This window comes from Carcharodon carcharias, chromosome 21 (genome assembly GCF_017639515.1).
Source record: "Carcharodon carcharias isolate sCarCar2 chromosome 21, sCarCar2.pri, whole genome shotgun sequence".
In the NCBI taxonomy this organism is placed as follows: Eukaryota; Metazoa; Chordata; class Chondrichthyes; order Lamniformes; family Lamnidae; genus Carcharodon; species Carcharodon carcharias.
The window spans coordinates 14,441,689-14,468,226 of record NC_054487.1 but is presented as its reverse complement, the minus strand read 5'-3'; the positions used below and the strand labels follow the sequence as shown (position 1 = coordinate 14,468,226).

General features: G+C 40.5%; 1 protein-coding gene across 2 annotated transcripts in view; it reads left to right on the top strand.

The window, feature by feature from the left end:
• si:ch211-1e14.1 (UPF0606 protein KIAA1549) overlaps positions 1–26,538 on the top strand; it is a 325,462-nt gene that overhangs the window by 129,266 nt on the left and 169,658 nt on the right. For both annotated transcript variants that reach the window (XM_041215470.1, XM_041215469.1), the window contains exon 2: positions 22,377–24,740. In XM_041215470.1, coding sequence (XP_041071404.1) covers positions 22,377–24,740 — 2,364 coding nt within the window. The remainder of the gene's footprint in view (positions 1–22,376; positions 24,741–26,538) is intronic.

Sequence of the window (26,538 nt, the reverse complement as noted above, 5' to 3'; positions counted from 1 at the left end):
AGTAGTGGTAATCGCTTTAAATGCTGGTCAGTTAAATGTCCCTCAGGATGGTCCTTCAAGGGTGGTCTCCCTCAGCTGTGTCTGTGCCATCCAATCTAATCCCACCTTTCGACTCTTGGTCCATATCCCTGAAGGTTATGACACCTCAAGTGCATATCAAAGTTTTTTTTTAATGCAATAAGGGTTTCTGCCTCTGCCACCCTTTTCAGGTAGTTTGTTCCAGATCCCCGTCATGCTTTGCAGGAAAAAAAGCTTCTCCTCAACTCCTCTCTAATCCTTCTACTAATTATTTTAAACCTATGTTCACTTGTTATTGACTTCTCAGCTAAACAAAATGGGTTCTTCCTATCCACTCTACCTAGGCCCATCTTAATTTTATGTATCTCAATTAAAACTCCCTTCAGCCTCCTCTTTTCCAAAGAAAACAACTTCAGCTTTTCTCTCAGTTAAAATTCTCTATTCCTGGCAACATCCTGTTAAATCTCTTCTGGTGCCTCTTGTGTGATGCATTGACCAGAACTCTATGCAGTACTCTAGCTGCATCTAATTAATGTTTTATTTAGTTCTAACATAACCTCCCTGCTCTTATCTTCCTCCAATAAAGTATCCCACATGCCTTCAAAATAACTGTGTTCATTTTGTGATGTATGATTTAAAATATTAAAATATTGTGGACGTGAGCTCAGTGGAAAGTGGATGCCACTTGAAGTTTGGACAATCATGGTATTGTAAAACCTTAAACTATAGAAGATGGTAATTTGATCCATCAGGCGGAGGAACTAATTATGCTACTCTTTCAATCTCTGCTCTTTCCCCCTATCTCTGCATACTTTTCCTTTACAAGATTATGTCTCCAATTCCCTTTTGAATGTTACTATTGAATCTGATTCCACCATCCTTTCGAGCAATGCATTTTGGATCAAAACCGCTTGCTATTTATATTTTAAAAAAACCTCCCCACTGGTTTAATTGCCAATGATAATAAATCCATTTCCTCTGATTATTGACACTTCAGCCAGTGGAAACACTTTCTCCTTACTTGATCAAAACTGTGGTAAATGATGTCAATTTGTTTTGCTGACCAAAGTGTAAATGTACAGCTTTCTCAATGGCCTAATGGGTAAAGGCATGATGCATTGTTGTATTCGGCTTCTGACCTCTTTGCTGGAGATCTATGAAAGTGAACCACCACAAATCATATTCCAAAGCCCCTCCTCTTGTAGCTTGTGATGCTTGAGGGCACATTTACCAGTGGGTATCATTGGACCATAATCAAAATTGGGAATCAGTAGCCCAGTGTAGCTGAGGCTTGTTAGTCTGTTGTTCTTGGGACTTGACTCCCACCCCCATCACAGCCCATCTGAAATCGGCACAATCAGGCACTCAGTTAATAGTATTCCAGAAATTGGGCTGCATTAATAATGCCAGTACAACAGTGCAATTAACTAATTGCATTCACAGAGTACAGCCAATTCTGGTACCTTGTTGGTTTGAAGTTATGTTGAGATAGGAAACTTTCTGGTAATGTTGCAGTGGCATTTAATTAACAAGAGGCTGTGAATTCTGCAGCACATAAATCACCACCTGACTCCCCAAACAAAGCCTATCCACTATTTACACGGACAGATCAGGAGTGTTTTAGAATGCTCCCCAATTGCTTGGATGAGTACAGCTCCAACAATACTCGAAGCTTGATACCATCCAAGACAAAGCTGCCCGCTTGTTTGACATCCTATCCTCCACCACCTTAAGTATTCACCCCCTCCAATACTGTTGTACTGTGACAGCTGTGTGTACCATGTACAAGATGCACTGCAGCAACTCAACAAGTTACATATTTTTAAAATTAATTCAAATTTTTTAGATTAAACAATTTTAGATCATGAACTCTCTCCTCCATCTCCACCCCCTTTCCGATCCCCCCCTTTTTCCAATAATTTATATAGATTTTTCTTTTCCCACCTATTTCCATTATTTTTAAATGTATTTCCATCCATTGTTTTATCTCTACCTTTTAGCCTATTTCGATTCCTTCACCCCACCCCCCATAGGGCTATCTGTACCTTGCTTGTCCTGCTTTCTACCCTTAATGTCACGTATTATCACATTCCTTAGATAATATTGCCACCGTTAACACCTCTTTGTCCTTTTGGCTATCTCCACCTATCACTGGCCCTCTATCCAGCTCTACTTGTCCCATCCCCCCTTAAACCAGCTTATATTTCACCTGTCTTCTATTTTTACTTAGTTCTGTTGAAGAGTCATATGGACTCAACGTTAACTGTGTTCCTCTCTGCAGATGCTGCCAGACCTGAGTTTTTCCAGGTATTTTTATTTTTTTTTTTGGATTTCCATCATCCACAGTTTTTTCCGTTTATCTTACTGTTACCTGCAAGTTCCCTTTCAAGTCACACATTATCCTGAGTTGGAAATGTATCACTTTTCGTGTGTCAAAATCCTCGAATTTCCACCCTACCAGTTCTGTGAGCATACTTGCACCCATACATACTGCAGCGGTTCAAGAAGGTGGTTCACCACCACCACCTTGAGGGCAGTTAAGGATGGGCAAAAACATTGGCCTTGCTAATGTTGCCCACATTTCATGAATGAATTAAAAAGATAAGGCCGCAGGCTTTAGATTGAGCTGGTAGCCAGTCTGTACAATAGATTGCCTAAGTCCCTTTTGGACTTGAAACTGAAATTGAAGAACTAACTTTCTGCTAGCCACAAGGCCTATCTTATGCTGTGTGGGAAGGAATCATATTTGGTAACTTCTCTCCCTCCCTCCCTATAATGAGAGATTCTGGCAGAGCTAGGCAAGAAATGAGTGTAAATGCAGTAAGTGAAATGGCCTGCACGAATCTTATCCATCACTGATATTTCTTCCTAGTCTAACTCCTGTGATTTGGCTGCCACCTTTCCAGGAGCCGAACCCAACACCCATTACTTCCAAACGTATTACCTTGACAACAGTTAGCATTCGTCGTTTTTGGCCCCCTCATGAATTCTGCTGGTTCTGATTAGTGGATTTATAGCCTCTGAATTCTGGTGGCCCAGTATACTTGGGTAGACCTTGTTGAAGCATAGCCCCTGTGGATAGGTGGCTGAATCTGCAGTAATGTTAAATTTGGATTGTAACAGGATCTCAGGACCACTTTACTACTGAAATTTTTGCATTTGCCAACAATATTTGATAATATGTATAAACCTTTCCTAATGTTCATTCATCCAGGCCAGAGATTAGCTGCAATCAAGAAAAGAATCTGCTAGAGCTTTCCTCAACTCCTTGAGATGGTCAATGCCACCTCTGCTCAAAGCCAACTGATTGTCTGGCATGGGAAAGATTAAAATGGCAAGCTGGTTACAGTATTGAATCTCCTGAGATTGGAATTTAAAAGGTCATTTTTCTTTAGATTGTGCAGTTGACAGCTAACCTGTGTCAATCTTAAACCAACCTCTGAATGGAAATTGTGTTTCTTCATTTAAAAAAATAAATTGACTAGATTTCAGCACAGCTGAGTTACGGAGAGTGTTACAACCGGTCCCCTGGCGTGGTCCCCCAATTTGTTATGATCCTAGATGAGATGCCCCAAGTTAACTTCTCGAACAGGATCCCAATTTTGTTATGGTCATGGGTGAGAAGGAATGAGTTGGCTCCCCCTTTATTATTCAACCCCTTTGGTTGTTTGCAACAAGGTTAACTTAAAAAGGATCCCAATGTACTTATGTTTTAGAAGGAGCCAATTTAACCAGGCTTCTTTGAGTCAAAGAAAGGGTAAGTTTATTAGTTACTAAAATCTAGAGAAAAAAATAATAACACAACAACATTCACACAGATCAGAAATGAGAAGCTGAATCCAAAAATATAAGTTAAAAAAGATATACGAATCGGCCTTTCGCTTGTTCGTGAGGAGTAGATGGCAAAATATTGTGGCTGTTAAGTTGGGTGATTCTGGTAGAGCTGACTTTGGCAGTTGAGCAGTTGGTTTGGAAACAGTTCTGCAGGTTAGCGGAAGGAGCTATCCTGTTTCCTTTTTGACTTGTGGCTTTGTTGACTTGCCTCCAGCAACAGAAAGAGACTTCGGGTGAGGACAAGATTGTTCTTGCCTGTGATGCTATTTGTGGACAAACAGCTGCATGGCACACGTTGTACTGGCTCGCACTAGAATCTTGACCCTCAGGCTAGGTAACAAAATGTATCTATAGAACCAAAATCATTGTTTTGAGGGGTGCAAAAGGTGCTTTGAAAATAGATTCATCTGCCTAAGTACAACTTTGGTGTGTTTTAAGAAGAATCATGGTGCATTTTCTATTTTCTAGGTCACTGATATAGAAATATGTTATTTTTTTTTAAATTTCAAAATATGATTGATTTGAAGAGGAATTGTGGAGGACATCTCATTCCCTGCCCTCAAATAAAACCTTGAAAATTGATGAGCCTAGGGGATTGTGTATAATCTGAAGGGAAATGCCATTCAACAAGGAGAACACAATGTATTTTGTTACCTAGTCTCTTTTGCTCAATTCATCTCTCATTCAGTTATCTTCATTCACCATTGTACTGCAGATCAGCTTGAAAAGTGTGGAAAAATATTACAGCCTTAGGTCAGATGAGTAAATTTTATAAATTCATTCAGTTTGTATGAAATGTTGACCTATTTTATGTTTTAAGTTCTTCAATTTTAGAACAATTATTTGAAGTGTTGAGTCTGGGGAGGCTACTGTTGAGTTTTGATGAAGCTAAATGGGAGTTTCCAAGCTCTGCATCTTCCTGAGGCAGTTGGGAACATCATGAGCTACATATGATGCTTCAATCTGTATTCTCATTAGTTTACATACATTTTAAGATATTGATACTTGATGTTCAGATTTAAGTTTTCACTATCAATGAGGGGACAACACTGAGAAGGGACCATGCAGGCAGAAAGGTGGAGTTGAGGGAGAAGATCAACCATGATCATATGACATGGTAGTGCGAGCAGAAGGGGACAAATGCTCCTACTACTTGTATTCTAATGCCACACGTCCAATCGCCGAAGTTTAAGCAGGAGAAACCATAAGAGAAAACAGAAATAGAAATCAAGCTTGTCAATTTTGCAGGCTTATTATCAAGGCTGCAGTCTGGACATCTCAGAGGTATGTGAAACTTTCAAAATAGTGTGAATCTATTTCTCCCAATAGATCTGTTTTACTTGTTGCAGTACCTCCTTTGATGCAGTTGTCTTTAAGGATGGAAATGCTTATAATTGAAAGGGGTTTGATCCAAGATTTGAAAGTATGATAATGGGACAAAAACAATGTGTGGATATCTTACAAAATTCCATGGTTATTATACAGAAGAATAATCAAAATTGGCAATGACCCAAGATCACTCCTGCAAACAGCTTCAAAAAGTGTTAATCGGGAATGCTTATGCTGTCGTCATACTCTGATTATGGCAGCAATCTTTGAAATATGTGTTTTGCTGGTCATGTTATACTGGTCATTGTGACTTCATCTGGAAATAGAAACACCACCATGTATATACCCATATGTATGAAACAAGCAGATAGACTGCACTGGCACTTAAAGTACAAGTGACATTGATGACACAGAGGTGCACTAAAGCCCTCTGAGTTTGAAATAGAGGTATGACACCCTATTAACCCTGCACTGAGCTTCAAAACCCCATATGTAAGCCTCACCAAGACTTACTTCCATCATTGCAACATGGCTTGTCTGTAACCTTATCTCACTCCATTGCTATTTAGACCCATATTTGTGTTTCCATAATTCTCTAACTTGATTTCTCATGCCCTCTTTGCAAACCTCCTGAGCTCCTCTGTATGAAACTTACAATGCAAACTTTTCACCTTTCATTTTGTCCTACGGCTATCAGGACTTGATAATCAACTTCACACTGGGTAACTTCAGTTGACTCCAAGGTACTAAATTCAGAATCCTTATCTTTGTTTATAAGTTTCTTTTAGGCTCAGCCTCTCCATTCCATTGCAATATACTCCAAACCTATTTTTTTTGTTGTTGTACCTTCTTGTCCAAGCCTCCTGCCTCCTTGCCATCCCACATTCCTTTTGACCGCAAGCCTTCAGCTGCCTTTACTGATTCTCCAGTTTCTTAACTGAAGTTCCCGGGATATTGTTTCATCTCTGCCTTTAAATAAATCTTGTTAAATACTTTCTTTTCACCGTACTTTTGGTAACTTTGTCCAAAACTCTTGTCAGTGTTTAGTGTCTACTTGGTGAAGCACCTTGCATGTTTTAGCATAATACAGGCATGATATAAATCTAGGTTGTGTATCATGTGGTACCCTGAGAGATAAAGTATTGTCTGCTTTACTGCAATAAGTAGGCATTACATAATAGCCAACATAACACAAGAACTCATGGTGAGTAGGTTTTAGTTCTATCGCACAGCTAAGAGCTTTCAAGGAGCAGGTGGCCTACACTTGATTTAGTACTGCATTGGCGATTGGAATGTGGCACTGGAAATGAAGATGACTGAGAGTATCAATGGAGTAATTTGAAGCAGGATGATGAGGTTTAATTTCAGAAAGGATTTAATCTCTAGTTGCCTCTATAAGTAAGTTAGATATGTTAGTTTAATCTCAGGAAATCTCTTGAATTATCACCAGGGCTTGCCAGCAGTCAAAGTTTTCTTCTCCATTTCATAGTGCACAAACTGTCAGCATCCCAAGAACAAAGTAACAGAAGTCAAGGAACTTGGAATTTCTCTTGCGTTATTAAAGGAGTGAACGATGCAAGAACCCGAGACAGACTTTTTAGCTCAGTCTGCATAAACTGAAATACCTGCATGATGCTAGGAATATTTGGGAAACAATTTGTAGGCGGGGCCTTCTCCAGCACCATGATAGCCCAATTGTTTGTGTTCTTCAGCCATCAAGAACAAATACAAGTGGAAATGGCCGATATAGTTTCCCTTTCTTATTTTGTCTTCCTGTCCCATTTCTTTTCTTTCCCCTTATTAATTTTCTCATTTCCCACTTTTCCTTAAGGTGTTACTTGCTTCACTTTCTGGTACCTCTCTCAACTCTTCATTCTGTTTTTGTATTCTATTCCTTTCTTAATAAGCCAAGGATTCCATGTACTTAATTTAGTACAAGCATTTCAACTTGCATTGACACCTTTAAAGATTTATGCACATGCATGCCAAGTCTCTTTGTTCTGGCACTCCATTTAGAAATATAAGCTTTATTTTATATTGCCTCTCCTCATTCTTCCTACCAAAATATACCACTTCATATTTTTGTGCATTAAATTTTATCTGCCAATTTCGGCAGTTTGCCTGTGATCTCCTAAAGTCTGTTACTATCTTCCTTGTTAACTACATTTTCTACAGACTTCAAAATTATGCCTCATATACCCATGTCCAGGTCATTAATAGAAAAGCAAAATGCTGCAGATGCTGGAAGCCTGAAATTAAAACAGAAAATGCTGGAAATACTCCAGTAGGTGTTGCATCTCCTGCCCTCTTGAACTTCTTCCATTCTCTCAGTCCAAGGCCCCAACACTCCTTCCAAGTGAGCCACCAATTTACTTGTACTTTTAATTTAGTATGCTTGCTGCTCATGATGTGGTCGTCTCTTCATTGGGGAGATTGAATGTAGATTAGTGAACACTTTGCGGGACACCTCAGTTCAGTCCACAAACGTGACCCCGAGCTCCCAGTCACTTGCCATTTTAATTCTCCACCTTACTTCCACTCTGACTTGACCTTTCAGTCCTGATAGTGTTCTAATAAAACTCAACACAAGCTGAAGGAACTGCACCTCATCCAACTGGGCACTTTCCAGCCTTCGGGACTTAACAATTTTAGATTGCTGGTTTCTTTGCTGATGTAGTTTTTTTCTTTTGCTCTTATTTTGTGTTCGATCGGCAGCTATCCTGCCATCCACACCTCCCCTAGACATGCCTTTTTCTGCTTCTTGTCTCATTACAACTCTCTCTTTTTGGTCTTGCACCATGAAGCCTTTTGTCATTAAAGCCTGCTGCCTTCTACCCTATCACAGATTTTCCCTTATTTTTCTCCCCCCTCCCCCACCAAATCTTTCACTTGCTTGAAACCTGTTACATTTCTAACTTTCCAGTTTTGATCAAAGGTCATTGACCTGAAACATAAACTCTGTTTCTCTCTCCACAGATGCTGCCAGACCTATTGAATATTTTCCAGTATTTTCTGCATTTATTGCAATTCATTAATATAGAGAGATCAAACAACAGTGCTGCTAATACTGAGCTCTAGGGAACACCGTTGTATGCCCCATTCCAGTCTGAAATACAGCCTTTCACCACTACTTTCTCTGCTTTCTGTCCTTTAGCCAATTTTGTGTCCATGAAGCATGTAAGGATTAAGATCAAATTTGATTTTGTTGAGAATGTGTTGTCAAATTTCAGACCAGTGTAATCCTCAATTCCACTTTAAACCATTCAAGCTGATGCTGCAATTGATTTAATTTGGTTGTCCACAGCTGTTAGGGCGAACTGTTCCACAAGGATCAGTGCTGATGTCTCGGCTATTTACAATCTATATTAATGCCTTAGTTGAAGGGACTGAGAGTAATATATCAAAGTTTGTTCATGATACAGAGTTGGTGAGATTGAAAGTCATGAAGAAGAAACAAGAGACTGCGAAGAGATACAGACAAGCTAAATGGCAACAAGTTGGTAGATGGAGTGTAATGTGGGGAAGTGAGGGGTTATTCACTTTGGTAGTAAGAATAGAAAAGCAGAATCACTTTTTAAAGGTGTGAAACTTCCAAGAGATTTGGGTGATCTCATACAAGGAATACAGAAAGCTAGCATGCAGGCACACCAAGCACTTATGAATCCTAATGACATGGTAACATTTACTGCCAGGGTATTGGAATATAAGAAAAAAGGGTGGAATTGTAGCAGATTTTGCACTAAATGTGGTAGCGGATGGTAAAATGCCATTTTACCTGCCAGCTGCGATGGCAGCTTTTTGCGCTGTATCGTCCTGTTCCCGCCTCATTAAGTATGCAGCCGTAGGAAACATGCCATCTTGCTGGTGGGCAGCCTCAGATTTGTCCGCCAAACCGTTAGCTTGCCTCTTCATCACGTAGGGTGTCATATTTAAACTGTAGCTGCACACACACTTCTCAATGCTTGCAGCCCAGGAGGCCACCGGTGTAGACATGGCCCCAAGAGCCAAGAAGAGTGCAGCCCCTAATTCTGTGACACGTCCCTGGAACGCCTTCTAGACACCGTGGAGGCCCACTGCAATGTCATGCACCCCCACTCTGGCCACAGGAGATCCATTACTCTCACCACTCTGGCTTGGGAGGCGGCGGCAGAGGTGTTCAGTGCCAATGCACACAAGATGTCGGCCATCCAGTGCAGAAAAGAGATGAATGATCTCACCCGTGCCACCAGGGTAAGGTCTTATCACTCTCAACTCTCAAGACCATCACCCAGCCACCGGCATCTCACTCACTGCCAGCTCAAGACACATAATACTCACTTTCTCATGCACCATCACATCTCCATCCGGCCTCATCTTTTCTGGATGAAAAGCTCTCACCATCTTGCACGGAACAATATGTTCCCCCACACATGCTCTGGGATATTCCCCTTCCCTAGTACACCCCTCGTCCTGCAGCCTCTTCCCTTGCCTGAGGCCATTTCTACCCCTTCCCGAAGAAAGCCCTCACCCTGCAGCCGTTGAATAGCCATTCCCGCCTTAGGGTTGGTCTGGTAAGTAGAGACCTGCCTGTGAGTCCCCTTGAAAGTGATGTGATGCTGTCTGCGAAGTCTGGCGCAAGTAATCACGAATGCTGCCCAAAGAAAGGTAAGCAAGCAAACCTTGAAGATGTGAATGAAGTGCAGCTCACTAGGTGCGTGTCACTTATGTGCAGTTGTGAAAAACGCCGATGTGCCCAGGTGATCCAGCGAGGGGGTGATTCTGGTGAGCAGGGCTTATAATTAGATGCAAATGTATTAAAATTCCAATGGCAGGAAAGTCAACCTGCCATTGGCAGGAGGAGCGGATGATCGCAAATTGATTTCATGACAGCGTAAAACCAATTTTTGACCTTCTTGCCATATTGCCCACTCATGCCTACCATGATGCCCGAGACCAACAGGGACAGAAAATTCCAGCTAAAATCTTACTACACTTGTATAAGGCTTTGGTAAGATGACACCTGGAGAACTGCATGCAGTTTTGGTCTCCATATTTAAGGAAGGATTTACTTGTATTGGAGGCAGTACAATTAAGGTTCACTAGATTGGCTCCTGGCCTGAGATGATTGCCCTATTGATGAAGGGCTGAGTAGATTGGCTCTATACTTTCTCAAATTTAGAAGAGTGAGAGGCAATGAAACATGAAAGATTTTTGAATGGACTTTACAGGCTGGATGCTGAGAGTTTGTTTCCCCTGGCTAGGGAATTCTTTGAGGAGGTAACAGGTTAGGCAAAGGAGAGCCAATGGATGTTATCTACTTGGACTTCCAGAAGGCCTTTGACAAGGTGTCGCACAGGAGGCTGCTCAGTAAGATAAGAGCCCATGGTGTTAGAGGCAAGGTACTAGCATGGATAGAAGATTGGCTGTCTGGCAGGAGGCAGAGAATGGGGATAAGGGGGTCCTTCTCAGGATGGCGGCCGGTGACTAGTTGAGTTCTGCAAGGGTCAATGTTGGGACCACAACTTTTCACTTTATACATTAATGATCTAGATGAAGAAACTGAGGGAATCCTGGCTAAGTTTGCAGATGATACAAAGATAGGTGGAAGGACAGGCAGTATTGAGGAGGTGGGTAGGCTGCAGAAGGATTTGGACAGATTAGGAGAATGGGCAAAGAAGTGGCAGATGGAATACAACGTGGGGAAGTGTGAGGTCATGCACTTTGGTAGGAAGAATAGAGGCATAGATTGTTTTCTAAATGGGGAGAGAATTCAGAAATCTGGAGTGCAAAGGGACTTGGGAGTCCTAGTCCAAGATTCTCTTAAGGTTAACTTGCAGGTTGAGTTAGTAGTTAGGAAGGCAAATGCAATGTTGGCATTTATTTCGAGAGGACTAGAATATAAAAGCAGGGATGTGCTGTTGAGGCTTTATAAGGCTCTGGTCAGACACATTTAAAATATTGTGAGCAATTTTGGGCCCCGTATCTCAGGAAGGATGTGCTGGCTCTGGAGAGGGTCCAGAGGAGGTTCACCAGAATGATCCCAGGAATGAAAGGCTTAACATATGAGGAACATTTGAGGACTCTGAGTCTATACTCGATGGAGTTTAGAATGTTGAGGGGGGATTTGATTGAAACTTACAGAATACTGAAAGGTCTGGATAGAGTGAACGTGGGGAAGATGTTTCCATTAGTAGGAGAGTCTAGGACCCGAGAGCACAGCCTCTGAGTAAAGGGAAGACCTTTTAGAACAGAGATGAGGAGAAACTTCTTTAGCCAGAGAGTGGTGAATCTATGGAATTCATTGCCACAGAAGGCTGTGGAGGCCAGGTCATTGATGGTATTTAAGAGTGAGATAGATAGGTTCTTGATTGTTAAGGGGATCAAAGGTTACGGGGAGAAGGTGGGAGAATGGGGTTGAGAAACTTATCAGCCATGATTGAATGGCGGAGCAGACTCGATGGGCCGAATGGCCTAATTTCTGCTCCTATGTCTTATGGTCTTATGGGAATCTAGAACACAGGCACAGCATCAGGATAACGGGCTGATCATTTATGGTGAAAGATGAAGAGAAACTTCTTCATTGAAAGGATTGTGAGCAAAATTGCCTACCCCAGATGGATGTGGATGCTCCCTGGTTGTGTATGCTTTAGGCTGAGATACAGACCTTTGGTTTTCAGGGAATCAAGAGATACATACAAACATATTAATTAGAAGGAGGAGTAGGCCATTCAGCCTCTTGGGCCTGCTCTGCCATTTGACAAGATCATGGCTAATCTGACTGTGGCCTCAATTCTACTTTCCTACCTATCACCTATACTGTTAGATTCTTGATTGACAATGGAGTCAATCTTACTCAGCCTTTAAAATATTCAATGACCCAGCCTCCACTATTTCTGGTGAAGAGAATTCCACAGACCAATGACCCTCTGAGAAAGATTTTCTCCTTATTTCCATCTTAAATGGGAGACCCATTACTTTTAAACTCTCCCTCCCCCCGCTCAGTTCTAAAGTCTCCCACAAAGGGAAACATCCTCTCAGGATCTACTTGCTCCATCCTGTCTCTTCAACAGCATAAAACCCAATCTGTCAATTTCCCTCAAGATTTTGACTCTTTCAATAAGATCACTTCTCATTTTTCTAAACTCCAATGAATATAGGTTCAACCTGGTATGGGGAGTGGGTGAGAAAGTGGAGTTGAGGCATAAGATCGTCCATGATTGTATTGGATGACGGAACAGGCTTGAGGGGCTGCAGAGTCTACTTCTGTTTCTTAAAGTGCTGTATTGGGTCACTTGCATGTTGTAGAAATTTTCTGATCAATGGCATGAAATCAGATGAGTTGTATAATTGGGTGTGTAATCTGCTCTGGCATGTTACTATCCAAGTGGTGATGTGCAAAATACACCATGATCTTCAAATTGCCACTGTGGATGGAAAGAATTCTGGTCAGAGATGGGTCCTTCCAGTTGGGAGTAAATATGATAATTATTCTCTTTTGCCATGGCTGCCTTCTCCTTATTAATCACTGAACTTAAATGTTCTCCTGGTTAGGGTGTGTTACTCATTTTGTGAAAAAGTATGGGGAATAGTTTTGAAATAAAAGTTTGAACAGATTTGGACTTGTGACTCAACCACGACTATTGAATAATTTGTTGAACATGCTAGAGATTTGGTGAAGTAGCTAGATTCTAATGGGCACAGAGCAACAAGCAGGAGCCACTTTGTCTCACATAATCAAAATGCTGTCATCAAATTGAGGGAGTGGGTGTGCTTTAACAGGATGTAATGTTATGCGTCTGCTGTCAAATGGTATTTCTTGCTCCGCTGTGATGAGAGAAAACCAGATACTGATTGGGTTGAGGTGATGAGGTGGCCATTGGAATAATTTGATCAAAACATCAATTCTAAGAACCAATAGTCATTTTAATATGAGATATAAAAATATGAAGTAAGTTGAGTTAATAGCAGACAAAAGCAACAATGTTGCTATCATACCATTTGGATCTGCCTTTCACAATGTTTAGTCCATGATTCCTGAGCCAACTTCGTAAGAAATGAGACCTGGAAACACTGGAATATCTCAGCAGGTCTGGCAACATCGGTGGAGAGAGAAACAAAATTAATGTTTTGAGTCAGTATGACTCTTCTTTGGAGCTGGAGTGATGTAGAAATGTGTTGGGTTTTGTGCTGTTGAAGAGACAGGGTGAAGCAAGTAGAGCAAAAGGTCAGGGATAGGTTTGAGCTCAGGAGAGATTAAATGAAACATGATAGGGTCCCCCTTGTCCTCATTTATCACCCCACCAGCCTCTGCATTCAAAAGATCATCCTCCGCTATTTCCACCAACTCCAGCATGATGCCACCACCAAACACATCTTCTCTTCGCACCCCCCCCCCACCACCACCCCCAGCGGCATTCTGTAGGGATCGTTCCCTCCATGACACCCTGGTCCACTCCTCCATCACCCCCTACTCCTCAACCCCCACCTACGGCACCTCCCCATGCAAACGCAAAATATGCAACACCTGCCCCTTCACTTCCTCTCTCCTCACCGTCCAATGGCCCAAACCTCCTTTCAAGTGAAGCAGCATTTCACTTGCATTTCCCCCAACTTAATCTACTGCATTCGTTGCTCCCAATGCGGTTTCCTCTACATTGGAGAGACCAAAAGCAGACTGGGTGATCGCTTTGCAGAACACCTTTCGTCTGTCCGCAAGCATTACCCAGACCTTCCTGTCGCTTGCCATTTTAACACTCCACCCTGCTCTCATGCCTACATGTCCGGCCTTGGCCTGCTGCATTGTTCCAGTGAAGCTCAACACAAACTGGAGGAACAGCACCTCATCTTCCGACTAGGCACTTTACAGCCTTCCAGACTGAATATTGAGTTCAACAACTTTAGATCTTGAACTTCCTCCTCCATCCCCACCCCCTTTCCGTTTGTTCCCCCTCCCTTTTGTTTTTTCCAATAATTTATATAGATTTTTCTTTTCCTACCTATTTCCATTATTTTTAAATGTATTCCACCCATGGTTTATTTCACCCCACCCCCACTAGAGCTACCTTGCTTGACCTGCTCTCCACTCTTAATTAGCACATTCTTTTAGATAATATCACCACCTTCAACACCTCTTTGTTCTTTTGTCTGTGACATCTTTTGGCTATCTCCTCCTATCACTGCTTGCTTGTCCCAACAATTCCACACCCCCCCTCCCCCCCCTTCCTATTTCTACTTAGTTCTCTTGAATGGTTATGAGGACTTGAAACGTCAACTTTGCTCTTCTCTGCCGATGCTGCCAGACCTGCTGAGTTTTTCCAGGTATTTCTATTTTTGTTTGAGATCAGATGACAAAGATGTCATTGTCACAAAACAAAAGGAGTGATAACGATACTGTTAAAGACCAAGGCAGGTGTTAATAGTGACAAAAAGGTCAGGTAACAGAATGTGTTAAGAGCAGAACAAGGGTCAGCACTTTCTGAAAGCAAAACATAAGATCAAGTTACAGACTGGCCCTTGGGGAGATGCGGGGGTAGAAAAAAAATCAAAATAGAGGACAGAGTTCAGGTCTGAAGTTGTTGAACTCGGTGTTAAGTCCAAGGCTGTAATCGAAAGATGAGACGTTTTTCTTCCAGTTTGTCTTTGGGCTTCATTGGAACATTGTTGTAGGCCAATGACAGAAATGTGAGTATGAGAGCGTTTGAAATGGCAAGCGACTGGAAAGTCAGGGTCATGCTTGCAGACTGAGTGAAGGTGTTCTGCAAAACAGTCACCCAGTCTGTGTTTAGTCTCCCCAGTGTAGAGGAGACCATTGTGAGACCATTTACCACCTTCCCCCAAAACCCGGAGCAGCAAAGATTAGCAGGCCACAACCACCTGCTGTGGCTGCAGGTAAATTTTTAAAAAATCTCAAATCCTTTCGAAGTAGAGGTGCTCTTGCAGTTCCCAAACTGCAGCAGCAGCACCCACCTCTGTCAATGGGGCTGGCATCAGTCCAAGACTGCATTGCTTACGTCTGTAGCCTTGGGAACCTGCCCACTTTATTTGATGGAACAATTTGAAAACAAGGATGAGAATTTTAAAATTGCTGGGCTTTATATTAATGTAAATCAGCAAACCCATGGGTGATGGGTGAACAGGGCTTGTAGCGAATTAGGATGCGGCAGGAGAGCATGAGATTCTAATGATTGAGTTGGTACCTCCTTGCAGTTAGTGTAAGTTAGTTTTGGCCAGATGGTCATTTCCTCCATGTTTCTGTTTGAGAGCTGAAACGTCAGCGCAGAGGTTGGCTCATCTATTCTCTTTTGTTTTAAGGACTCCAACTTTCTGTTTACTCAAAACTCGTAACCAAGCAATGGATTACAAAATGAATAGTTCAGTGCATTCTCTAGTATTACCACCTTGCAGGGAGAAACCTAAGAATAGCAACCATTCAACAGCTGTTTCCTGACCACATCAATATGGAAGGTTACCCAGTGAGCAACATATGCCAAATGTGACTGTCTGTTCTGGATTTAAGTGCAGCACATGACAGGACCTTTGACACATCAGCTCTGCAGGCGTTAATTGCTGTTCGTGGGCTTCTTTCTCCTCCATCTATTGTAAGGAACATATCTTATTATTTCTGTTGTACCATTGTAAAGAATATATCTTTTATTTTCCATTGTACTGTGGATTGGGATTGCAATGGCTGCAGTTTGAGAGACATGTTCACTGGAATAGGATGAGAGATATATACAATGTTGCAGTCCTGGAAGAGAGTGTGCCATGAAAGGCAGGATGGTGCCAGAAAGGAGTCCTGGACCAACTGAACTGCCTGACAACGGCATTTTAATTGGCTCCTGACTAGGTGACCAGGTTTTGTGTGAGGACAGTGCAGAAGAATAGCTCCTAGACTGAAAGGAACAAGGCCTAAAACCTCTTTCTCCTGTGTGTGGAAGATTCCACTAATTCCATAATAATAGCTAGCTGGCTTTTTTCCACATATCTCTGTAACCTGCTCTCTCTCTCTCTCTCTCTCTCTCTCTGAAAACCCCTGTCAAAAGGCAAAGACATTGAAAGGCGAGTACTTAACCAGTGAACTAAAGACTGAAAGTGCTGGACGACCACCTTGTCATCAACAAGAACTGAAAGGAATTTGGAAGATGTCATCAAAATTAACCCATCGAACCCTGTACTCTGGATTGGTGTTATTGAACTGTTTTATCCCACCCTTAAAATCCATGTCTCTGTCTGCGTGCCTGCCTCTGTCTGTCTCTGTCTGTGTGTTTGTCTGTTCTGTGTGTATAGGGATTTAATAAGGGGGTAGAGTTTAAATTATAGTGTTAGAAGTTAGCAGTTCATATTACTTTCTTTCGCCACTAGTTAAAGACATTTTGCTCAATTAGCAGTTATTTACTTAAGTTTACGAACCTGGTGCTTGTATTCGGTTAACCTAAATTAAACAGTTAGGTAGAATTGGGGCAATCTGGTGGTTTTGTCAAACTTTTCACATTTGTCGCGGCTTGGGGAACAGTGGGGCTTGATATTACAGTGCAGTATCCCCAGTGAGTTGAGACACTATACTGTTTGCTTCTATAGCAGATGGAGGATGAAGAGGAGGGATGCAGGGAAGCATACATTTCTTGTCCTGTTATCTAACTCAACTGTCCAAAGATTGATCCTGGGCATGTGGTGAACTGTCAATAATTACTTTGTAATTTTAATTGAGAAGGTTTACGTCAGTCCTGATTAGTAACCTAGCCTTTTTGAAGAAGGGAACAAAAACACATTGAATTTAGGAATAATAGTTCTTGCATAACGAAGGAGGTTGCCTCCCTCTGTTTCTGTGTTGGTGATTGAATACCACTGTCATCCTTCAGAAGGTGAGTGTTTTAGTGGCACTGATATGGTAAGTCCATGATAGTGTAACCAGATAGCCATGTGCAAGTTTAAATCATATGGCATAAGGAAACAACATTATTATCCAAAGGAACAGACATGCAATGGAGTACTATCCAGTAGAAAATCTGCTGGGGATGTGCTCTTTTGATATCACACTCCTGAACAATTCTAATGTTTTCCATCTGTTGCAGTTTCTTAGTAGTTGAAAATTATACTTTTATTTATATATATTTTATTTTTGTATATGTATGTGTATATATGTATATTTAGATATATATTTAGTTATAATAAATTCATATTGTCCTGTATTGTAAGCAACTATGTTCCAGACGGTTATGAATGTAGTAGTTTCAAATATTTTTGCTTGTGCCCCCCTTGCAAATATTAACGTCCTGGGGAACTACTGCTAATGTTGTCAACCTCCGGAGGATTCCTGTTGACAAGTTCTTGGAAATGTGCTGCAAATATTTACAAAATCACACATTAAAATGCATTGGTCATAATTTTCCAATATGCTCTATATTAGGGAATGGTGCCTTTATATTGTCATGTTATTACTTAAGAATGCCTAACAGCATTCTTGAAGTACCTTCACCACATGGACTTCAGCAGCTTAAGAAGGTGGCTCAGCACGACCTTCTCAAGGGCAGTTAAGGACGGGCAACAAATGCTGGCTTTCCCAGCAATGCTCACATCCCATGAATAATTTTTTAAGAAAATCTCTCAAACTTATAGTGGTACAATGAATATTTTAGGGGCAACAAAGAAAACTTCTTTACAATGTATTACTTTGAAGATCCTACCTAATTCTATCTTATCTCTTCAGCCAATTTCCTGAGATGTCGAAAATAATTTGTGTTTAAGCATGCTAAATTCATTGGCATGGGAAAATAGTAGTTTTGCTTAGTATAATAAAACTAATACTGCATTATTTGGTGTACTAAACATGGTTTTAGTAGAACTTATATTGCTTTTGTGCAAGTCCAAACTGTGGAAACAATGTCTTTGAATTTTGAGTATACAATTAACATGCGTCATTTGGTGGGGCTGAGCTGCATTCTGTGATTCCCTGCTCTTTATGTTAGGCTTAGTAGGCCAATTGTGGTGTGGTGATGTATTATGACTTCCCATAACATCTTGACCCAATGAGTTCAGATCTCTGCCAGGCAATCTATAGAATCTAATTCCAGCAAGGCATGAATGATTGACCTTGTCTATTCCTACAGCTCTTTGATACTTCTATGTGGTTGACTCTTAAATTGGTCAGTCAGCAGCTGCAATACCTGTTCTGTTGTAGGCCAGGAACATCCTGGATTCAACCCTTGCACTGCTATTCACTGAGATGTTGGTAAAATGTGCTAAATTAGCCTCAGGGTCCCTGATTGCTACTTCCTTGCTGGAAATTTGCCTGCTTAATTTAGAGTGGCTCCATAAAAATGCATTGGTTGGGATGGTGGCCATTGACAAAAGGTGGCATGCAGCAGATTCAACACATGGTGTTGTGATTTGACATGATCGAGCAGTAAAAAACGAACTGAGAATGGAAAACAATACTCAGTCTTTATCGCGGCATCTCACAGGTCTTGGAGTTTACAGGGCAAGAAGCTGTGAATGAATAAAAACTGTACCTCTTGTGTTTATTTTTTAAAAATGGTCTGTTTTTATTGAGCTCTCCTGCTGGATTTTTAAGTTGTTGACTTCTTATTGCTTCAAGTTAACTTAAGTAGATTAACACACACAATCATTTCCTTTTCCCCATGTTGCGCGGTTGGCAATCAGCCAACTCGACTTAATCTTCCAGTTTTGGCTCAAGGCCATCTTCAATTTATTTATATGCCCCACCCTGAATTTCTTTGTTTGATTGGCTCAGATGATTGCCTGCTTTCTGATTGTAATCTTTCCGGTTGTAGGTGAACAAATCAAGTGTTCCCTTTCAAAACTTTGTCTTGTTAATTGATGTGGTATAGAATTTGCTGTATCTGTTGATCGGTCTCTCCTTCCTCTCTCTACTCCTTTCAACATGTAACATTTCCTATGTTACAACAGTGACTACACTTCAAAAAATGTGCTTAATTGTGGAGCTCGTTGGCACATGTTCAGATCATGAACAGGGACTTATAAATGCAGGTTGACTTCTCTGTCATTACTTCAGATGTTTTTGGATGACAGATGAGATTTAAATTTCATGTTTCCAAGTAATATTTGAAATATATTTGTTGACTCTTACCTAAATGTTGATATCAGTGACTGTTGTGGGATCTTTTGTCTTGTTTTTTCACTTCAACGCCAACTGAGAAATAACATTACTCTGCTACTGACGTCTGAAAAATACCTTTTATAGCTGCAATAACACAGGCAATACATATGTAATCTTTCATTCGATCTGTTGAAGCAGTATTGGAAACATTATCAATGTGTTCCAACTATATGTTCCAGATGCGAGAAAATGTTTGAACTATTGCTTACCTCTGGGGAATAAATTTCGTAGGCTACAACATTAAAAATATAGCTCCAAAAATGGTTTTAGAGCATATTTTCAAATTGATTAAGAGTAAGGTAGTCTGCTTTAAAAGCTCCAGGAAGTTAATTCAGTGAGTAGCTAAACAACATGGACCAGGAAGGTGCCAAGTTTGATGCCTGGCTGTGTTCATCAATCCCAACAGGACAGCAATTGAATGCCACTGGCAGCAGAGAATTACTGGGCTAGGAAGGGGGAAAATTTGAGCTGGATTATTGCTGGTGATGCTGTACAGGGTTGGGGGTGGGTGATGTACATGTGTATACTTTATACACAGACAAAGAATGAGTACTTGGTTAAACTACTTGAGGGCAACTTAATTGCTATTGGGTAATAATTTAGGGTTGCATATACTATGGAACCCTACCCCAGCAAGAGATCATTGCTTACATGAGAGTAAGAAACATTTGAAGGAAAATAAAAGGACACACAAAAGACTAAGGAAATTTTTTTTTCCCCTTGATTTCCAAAATATTTTTCAGACTGAAAAAATGGGAGGTATTTTGGACAGATTTTAGAAACTTAATCTTAAGTAAGAGTTAAAGGCATTAGAATAATAGAATTGAGTTATGTGGAAAATATAGAATTTCACAAATAGTAAGGCAATCTCACTGGGAACCTTTGTGCAGTTAATCAAACTCATCGCCTCATAAATAGACAATTACAATGTAAAAAATATTAAAAACAAAAAAACTGCGGATGCTGGAAATCCAAACCAAAAACAGAATTACCTGGAAAAACTCAGCAGGTCTGGCAGCATCGGCGGAGAAGAAAAGAGTTGACGTTTAGAGTCCTCATGACCCTTCGACAGAACTTACAATGTAATACTGTTTAGAAGCACACTGTACTTTCTTGTTTTTCATTCTTGCTTGATATTCCTTCCTGACCCTAACATTAGTGCTGCACACTTCTGCTCATCAAAGATCCTTGAGTTTATTTTTATTTTGTTTTTAGAAGCTGGGTGGCATTGGCAAGACAGTATTCATTGTCCATCCCTAATTGTCCCAACAAAAACAGAAAATGCTGGAAAAACTCAGCAGGTCTAACAGCATCTGTGGAGAGAAAAACAGAGTTAATGTTTTGGGCCTCTGAAGAGTCATACGGACTCGAAACATTAACTCTGTTTTTCTCTCCACAGATGCTGTTAGACCTGCTGAGTTTTTCCAGCATTTTCCAGTTATGTTTCAGTTTTCCAGTATCTGCAGTATTTTGCTTTTAACCTAATTTTCCCAAATTCATTAAGAGTCAATCCTTGGTGTAAGACCAAGGGCCTGTAAGGTTCATATTGCTGAAGTATGTTCGAGAACCAATTGAGTTTATTTAACATTCTGCAATTTCATGGCTATCCTTGTTAGTTGTTAACTTACAAATTACCCAGATTTATTAAATTCATAACGTCCGCGCTTCACCATGCCTTTAGTTACCTAGGCCTGAGCTCTGTGGAATTTCCTCCCTAAATCTTTTGGCCTCTCGCCTCCTTTAGGACTTGTCCTTAAAATAGCTTGTCACCTACCTTAATGGCCCAGACGACCTCAATAGTGACGAACATTGAGATATCGTTATTGAGGGTCGAAATGGCATTGTAACTTCCAGCATGTGCACACTTGTGCCGAAAACAGGAAGCTGTGTGCTTGTAAGTGAGCTCCTCTGGAACCTCCACAGATGGTCCTGATGAGTTGCTCTCTAAAAATGGCAGATACCTTTACTGCGAGAATTTGGCTGACATGCCCACAAAGAATGCTGGTTTTAACGCTCTTTAAATTAGAGCTGATATTAGTAGGCATAAAGTGAGCTGGAGTGGATTGGCTTTTAGAGGATATCGAGCTTATGCTGGAATCTAAACTTTGATTTCTTGGATCAATTTTTCCAGCTTATCCCCCCTCCCCATCTCCTCCTAAAAAACATGACTGAACAGGAGTTTACATTTTTAAAAATTCTATAAGTGCAATTATATTTTTCATTGGACATGTTAAAACTTAAATTGTTTTCAAGTTCACGAGATTCAAAACCATTTTCTCCACTTCCAGTTACAGTCAAAATGATAATACACTTCCTTTGAACATATGTGTTTGGTGAGAGGGGAAGAAGCAATGTGATGTTTATATCTTGTTATATCAATCGAGTAGAGCCATTGTTGAAAGCTGGGGTAATGTGCAGGGCATTTATGAATAGTCAAACTGTTTGTAACTTCTCTACAATGTTCAAAACGGACCAAATTCAGTAAAACAACAAACTGTTAGTAAACGTCAGGCTTACCACCTCTCAGTCCTTTAACTATATGTGTTCATCTAAAACACTTCTGGAAAAACTCAGCAGGTCTGGCAGCATCTGCGGAGAGGAGCAAAGTTAACCTTTCGAGTCCGCATAACTCTTCAACAGAATTAAGGAAAAATAGAAAAGAGGTGAAATATAAGCTGGTTTAAGGGGGGGGTGGGACAAGAAGAGCTGGATAGAGGGCCAGTGATAGGTGGAGATAACCAAAAGATGTCACAGACCAAAGGACAAAGAGGTGTTGAAGGTGGTGATATATTAATTACTTCGATGTGTGCTGTCAATTCATTTACTTTGTTATGAATGCTATGCGCATTCAAATACAGAGCTTTTAGTTTTGTCTTTTTGATATCTTTGGACATCTGGCCTTGAATCTTTGTGCATTCTTAGGTATTATTCCTCTGTCTATCTAAGACAGATTGCAAATTTCAGCATTAGATCAAGATCATTCCAAAATCCACACAGTATGTTTTGTATTTTGATGTGTTTCATATTGCGCTGAAATTCAGCAGAGCTATGTTTAATATTGTTTTCTATTCTCTTGCAGATGAACCTGTCTCTGATGATGCGTTATTGTCAGGCATGATACGTGAGCACAGTTTGGGACTAAATGACACAGTGGATACTGCCTTTATGAAGCAAGACGAGGGAACCTTAATAAACAGCACCTCTGTGGAATCTGCTTTGCAGTCAAGTTTGAACCTGAAAGAAAGAATCCACCTAAATTCTGAAGAGGCCATAACACAAATAAAAGACCTCAGTCAGTCAGGGAAGGTTGTGCTGTCTGATTACCCCAAACATTCAGCCATTCATAATCTAGAAGTTACTCCTTTGATGGAATTAGCAATAATGGTGACTGAAGAGTACCAAACAACAACATCCCTGCATTCAATAGCACCAACACCATCAGTGATTCCAGTTGGTTTTCTGAGTAGCAGTGCCACCAGGCAATCTTCAGAACTCCCCATCTCATCAGTACTACTTTCAAGTTCCATCTTGATTTATCCATTATCCCTTTTAACAATGTCGGACATACCTATTCTGGCATCAAGCAAACTGCCATCTGAACCTGTGAGTCCACTGTTCTCTTCAGTTGCAGTCAGTAACCAGAAAGCATGGCAACCTACCATAAGTACAGTAATGGCAGATTTGGACACCATGGAGCACAGTGAAACAGTGCTCTTTAGTTACATTGACAGTACATCTTATAGAACAGAGACCATCTTTCCTCATTATATGGAAGATCCTACTGAAGAAAATGAGATCTCTCCGACCTCAAGCAGCAAAGAAAAGTTTGAAATCACTGGAGAATCTTCTGTTGATCATGTTGAAATGTCAATCCATAATGCTTTAACACCAGAACTTGTTCCTAAAATAAGTTCAAGATTTGACTTACCTAAACTGTTGCTATCTGATAGTAATTCTGTAAAAGATGGAGTGATACTGACGGCGTTTAATATGCCAGTGCTTTCCACTCATCTATTTACATCCCTTTCTACTCATAGAGCTTCATTTTCTCCATCTAGCTTTTTTCACACACAATCATTTGGTAATGATTTTGGCTCTGGCGATGACCCAGAAATTACAACACTCAGTCTATCAAACACTGCTGGGTTTATTCTGGCATCCAGTTTGGTCTTTGATTCATTTGAATCAGAACTGCTAGAACCTGAAGTCTATGACACTCACTTTCTACCAAGGCCAGTTCCAACAGTTTCTTCAAAATTAGCAGCTTTGTCTGTGCCATCATTGACATTCTTATCATACTACACCATCAGTCCAGCAACTACCAATCCTGCAAGTCAATCATTGTATTCATCTTTTGAGGATAATTTAGATATTAGCGCAGTTAGTTCTTCATTGCTGATGGATGAAACCCCAGCATTGGCACCTACAGCTAGTGAGTATTTGCCGTTTGTCATAACTAGTGAGCGTTTGAAACCAACTTTAGTTCTGAATGAAAATACAAATTATCCTTCACCAGTGACTACACGCTTACCAGATTTCTTAGCAAGTGAATCCCTTGAACTGACCAGCATCCTAGAACCACCTCTGGGTTTGGTTTCCTCATTGATAAATGTCTTGTCAACAGAAGCAAGTAGTTTCCCAGCGACAGAATACTTAAGTTTATTTGAATCACAACTAAAAACTTTTGCCATGTTTGAGACAATGACTTTTGAGAAATTATTGAGTACTTTAACTTTGGAATCTTCATTTCTAAAACCAGAGCCCACAACATTGAATATACTGGCAACATCTGCTCATCAAACAAATCTTGCAGTAATTCTTGAATCTTCTTTCATCAGTGTCTGTTCTAAAAGTATTTTAGAAATGACACCATCTTTCGAGTCAGTGTCTCCTTCACTTGAAGCAATACAACCAACATTAATGCCATCTATTTTTGAATCAAGTCTCTCAGATGGCAGCATTTTAATCAGTTCAGGTTTTTTAGCTTCCTCAGTTGCTGGCACCACATATCCTGTGATTATTCCAAGTTCCACTGTTGAGCTGCCATATTCTTCCATTTCAACCCCACATATTTTTCCAGATGTTTCTCCATCATCTACAGAGACAGTTTGGATTGCAACTTCACTCTTGCTGACACCATCTCCTCCACCAATCGGGACCTTTTCACATCCCACGGTTATGACAATGTTGACTGAACCAACCACCAAAATTCCAATTGGAAACTCTTCGGATCCAACTCCTATGACTATATTGACTGTACCAAGCACCAAAATCCAAATCAGCAATCTTACAGCCACCCCTAACAGGAGTGGCACAACCTTGCCTGCCAGCAGTACAGCTTCAAGACCCACTTCCCCCACTACTGCTGGAACAGTAGTTTCGGCAACAGCTCAGAATTTTGTGTGTGATGTTAATGAACCTGATTCTTACCTCGTGACAGCAGGTAGGTATTTCAGTTCAATATTTCAGGTTTGAATGCACAAAACTGAATTCAGTACTAATATGGAACAGTGCCACTCAGATTTATATCCATGTGATAAAGGATAATTTATGAATTACTGCAATAATAGATTTGCATCAAACTGCTAAGAAAGCATAACAGTCATCAATAAACAAGTGGGTGATGGGTAAAAATATCTTTGAGGAAAATTCAGGTTCTTTTGGATTATTGACAAACGGTAACCTGGCTAACTTGGCAATGATCCTGATGGACTTAAGGCCTGCTTTGTAATTCAGCTCCTTGGTTTTAGAAATTTTCTGTCCACTTCAATAAATTCAATAAGTAAAAGGCCAAACATGGGCTGCTTATCAGAAGTCACTCTCTGTAGCACAGTTTGTAATTGGCTTCTTCGATCACTGCTTCATGGTTTAGGGCTTGTGCTCACTGGTTGCACTCTCTACAGGATGGTGACATTTTAAGGATGTCAGTTCTGTTTGTTATTACATACAATATAATGATTTGGACTAAAATTCATATAATGCACATTAACATTAAGTCATTATTTTTTGTTACATAAAGGCTGAAATAAGGTCAGCTTATATAGACTATTAGATAAGCTTCCATATCAAATCGGTGGTGTAGGAGTTTCAGGTGCAATATGCAATTATATTTCGATGCTTCTGTAGCTCTGGAATTGGAAATGAAAATCCTGTCTTTGTTTAAACCCTTCCATTACTGTTGAGAATATTCCACTTAAAAATTCCATTGTTTGCACCAGTTCCTCAATTTCTGAAATTAATATCTAGAAACTTGGATCTGTCCCATAAATATTCATGCTTCCATTGTTTTTGAATTTGATGGTGCCCTGCACAGTGAACCTTGGCCCTACAACTTGCTTTCTTAATTCATTTAAATAGCTAGAGACAATATTAGGTGGAATATTCTCAAAAGCAATGGAAGGGTTTAAACAAAGACAGGATTTTAATTTCCAATTCCAGAGCTACAGAAGCATCGAAATATAATTGCATATTGCACCTGAAACTCCTACACCACCGATTTGATATGGAAGCTTATCTAATATAATGTGCTATGTTATTCTTGTAAAAGAAATAATATCGACTTTAAGGAATTTAAGGAATATGAGTTAAACTAGTTTCAAAAATAATTATGTTATGATCCCAGCTGATACTACTGGACAAGGCAAATCCCAGGGTGGAATCCGGCTTGATAGATCCTAACTTTTATTTTTTGTTTAGGTACGTAGAAAGTGGCTACTGAACAGTCACAAGAGTCAGCTGATGAACTTTTAACAAAATAATAAAATATTTATTAAACAAGAAAAAATGAACTATATCACAATATTCCTTCACCCACAACTGTACCTTTACTGATATATATAGATTTGTGGGGATAACACAAGTTATCTTATACTCTCATGATCACAGTAAGTACACAGTCCATGTAAACCTGTTGTCAGGCACACCACACTCTATAAAACCAAGTGACAGATGCCACTCCAAACAGATACTATAGATCTCTCCTCAACTCCCCCCAGACGCTTGTCACACCATGGGTCAACTGGTCTCACTGAGCTCCGTCTTTCACACGAGGATTTCCAGTCTCCACTCTCAAAGAACTCCCTTTGGAATCTTCTCCCAAACTGACGCTTTCTCTCAGATGCCTTCCACAAGGGTTTACTGGTGTTTGATCACAGGAAGCGCATCATGCAGGTCAATGGCAGCTATCATGGCAACATTCACAATGCCTTAATTCTGCAGCAGCCTGTTATGCCAAAGCCTTT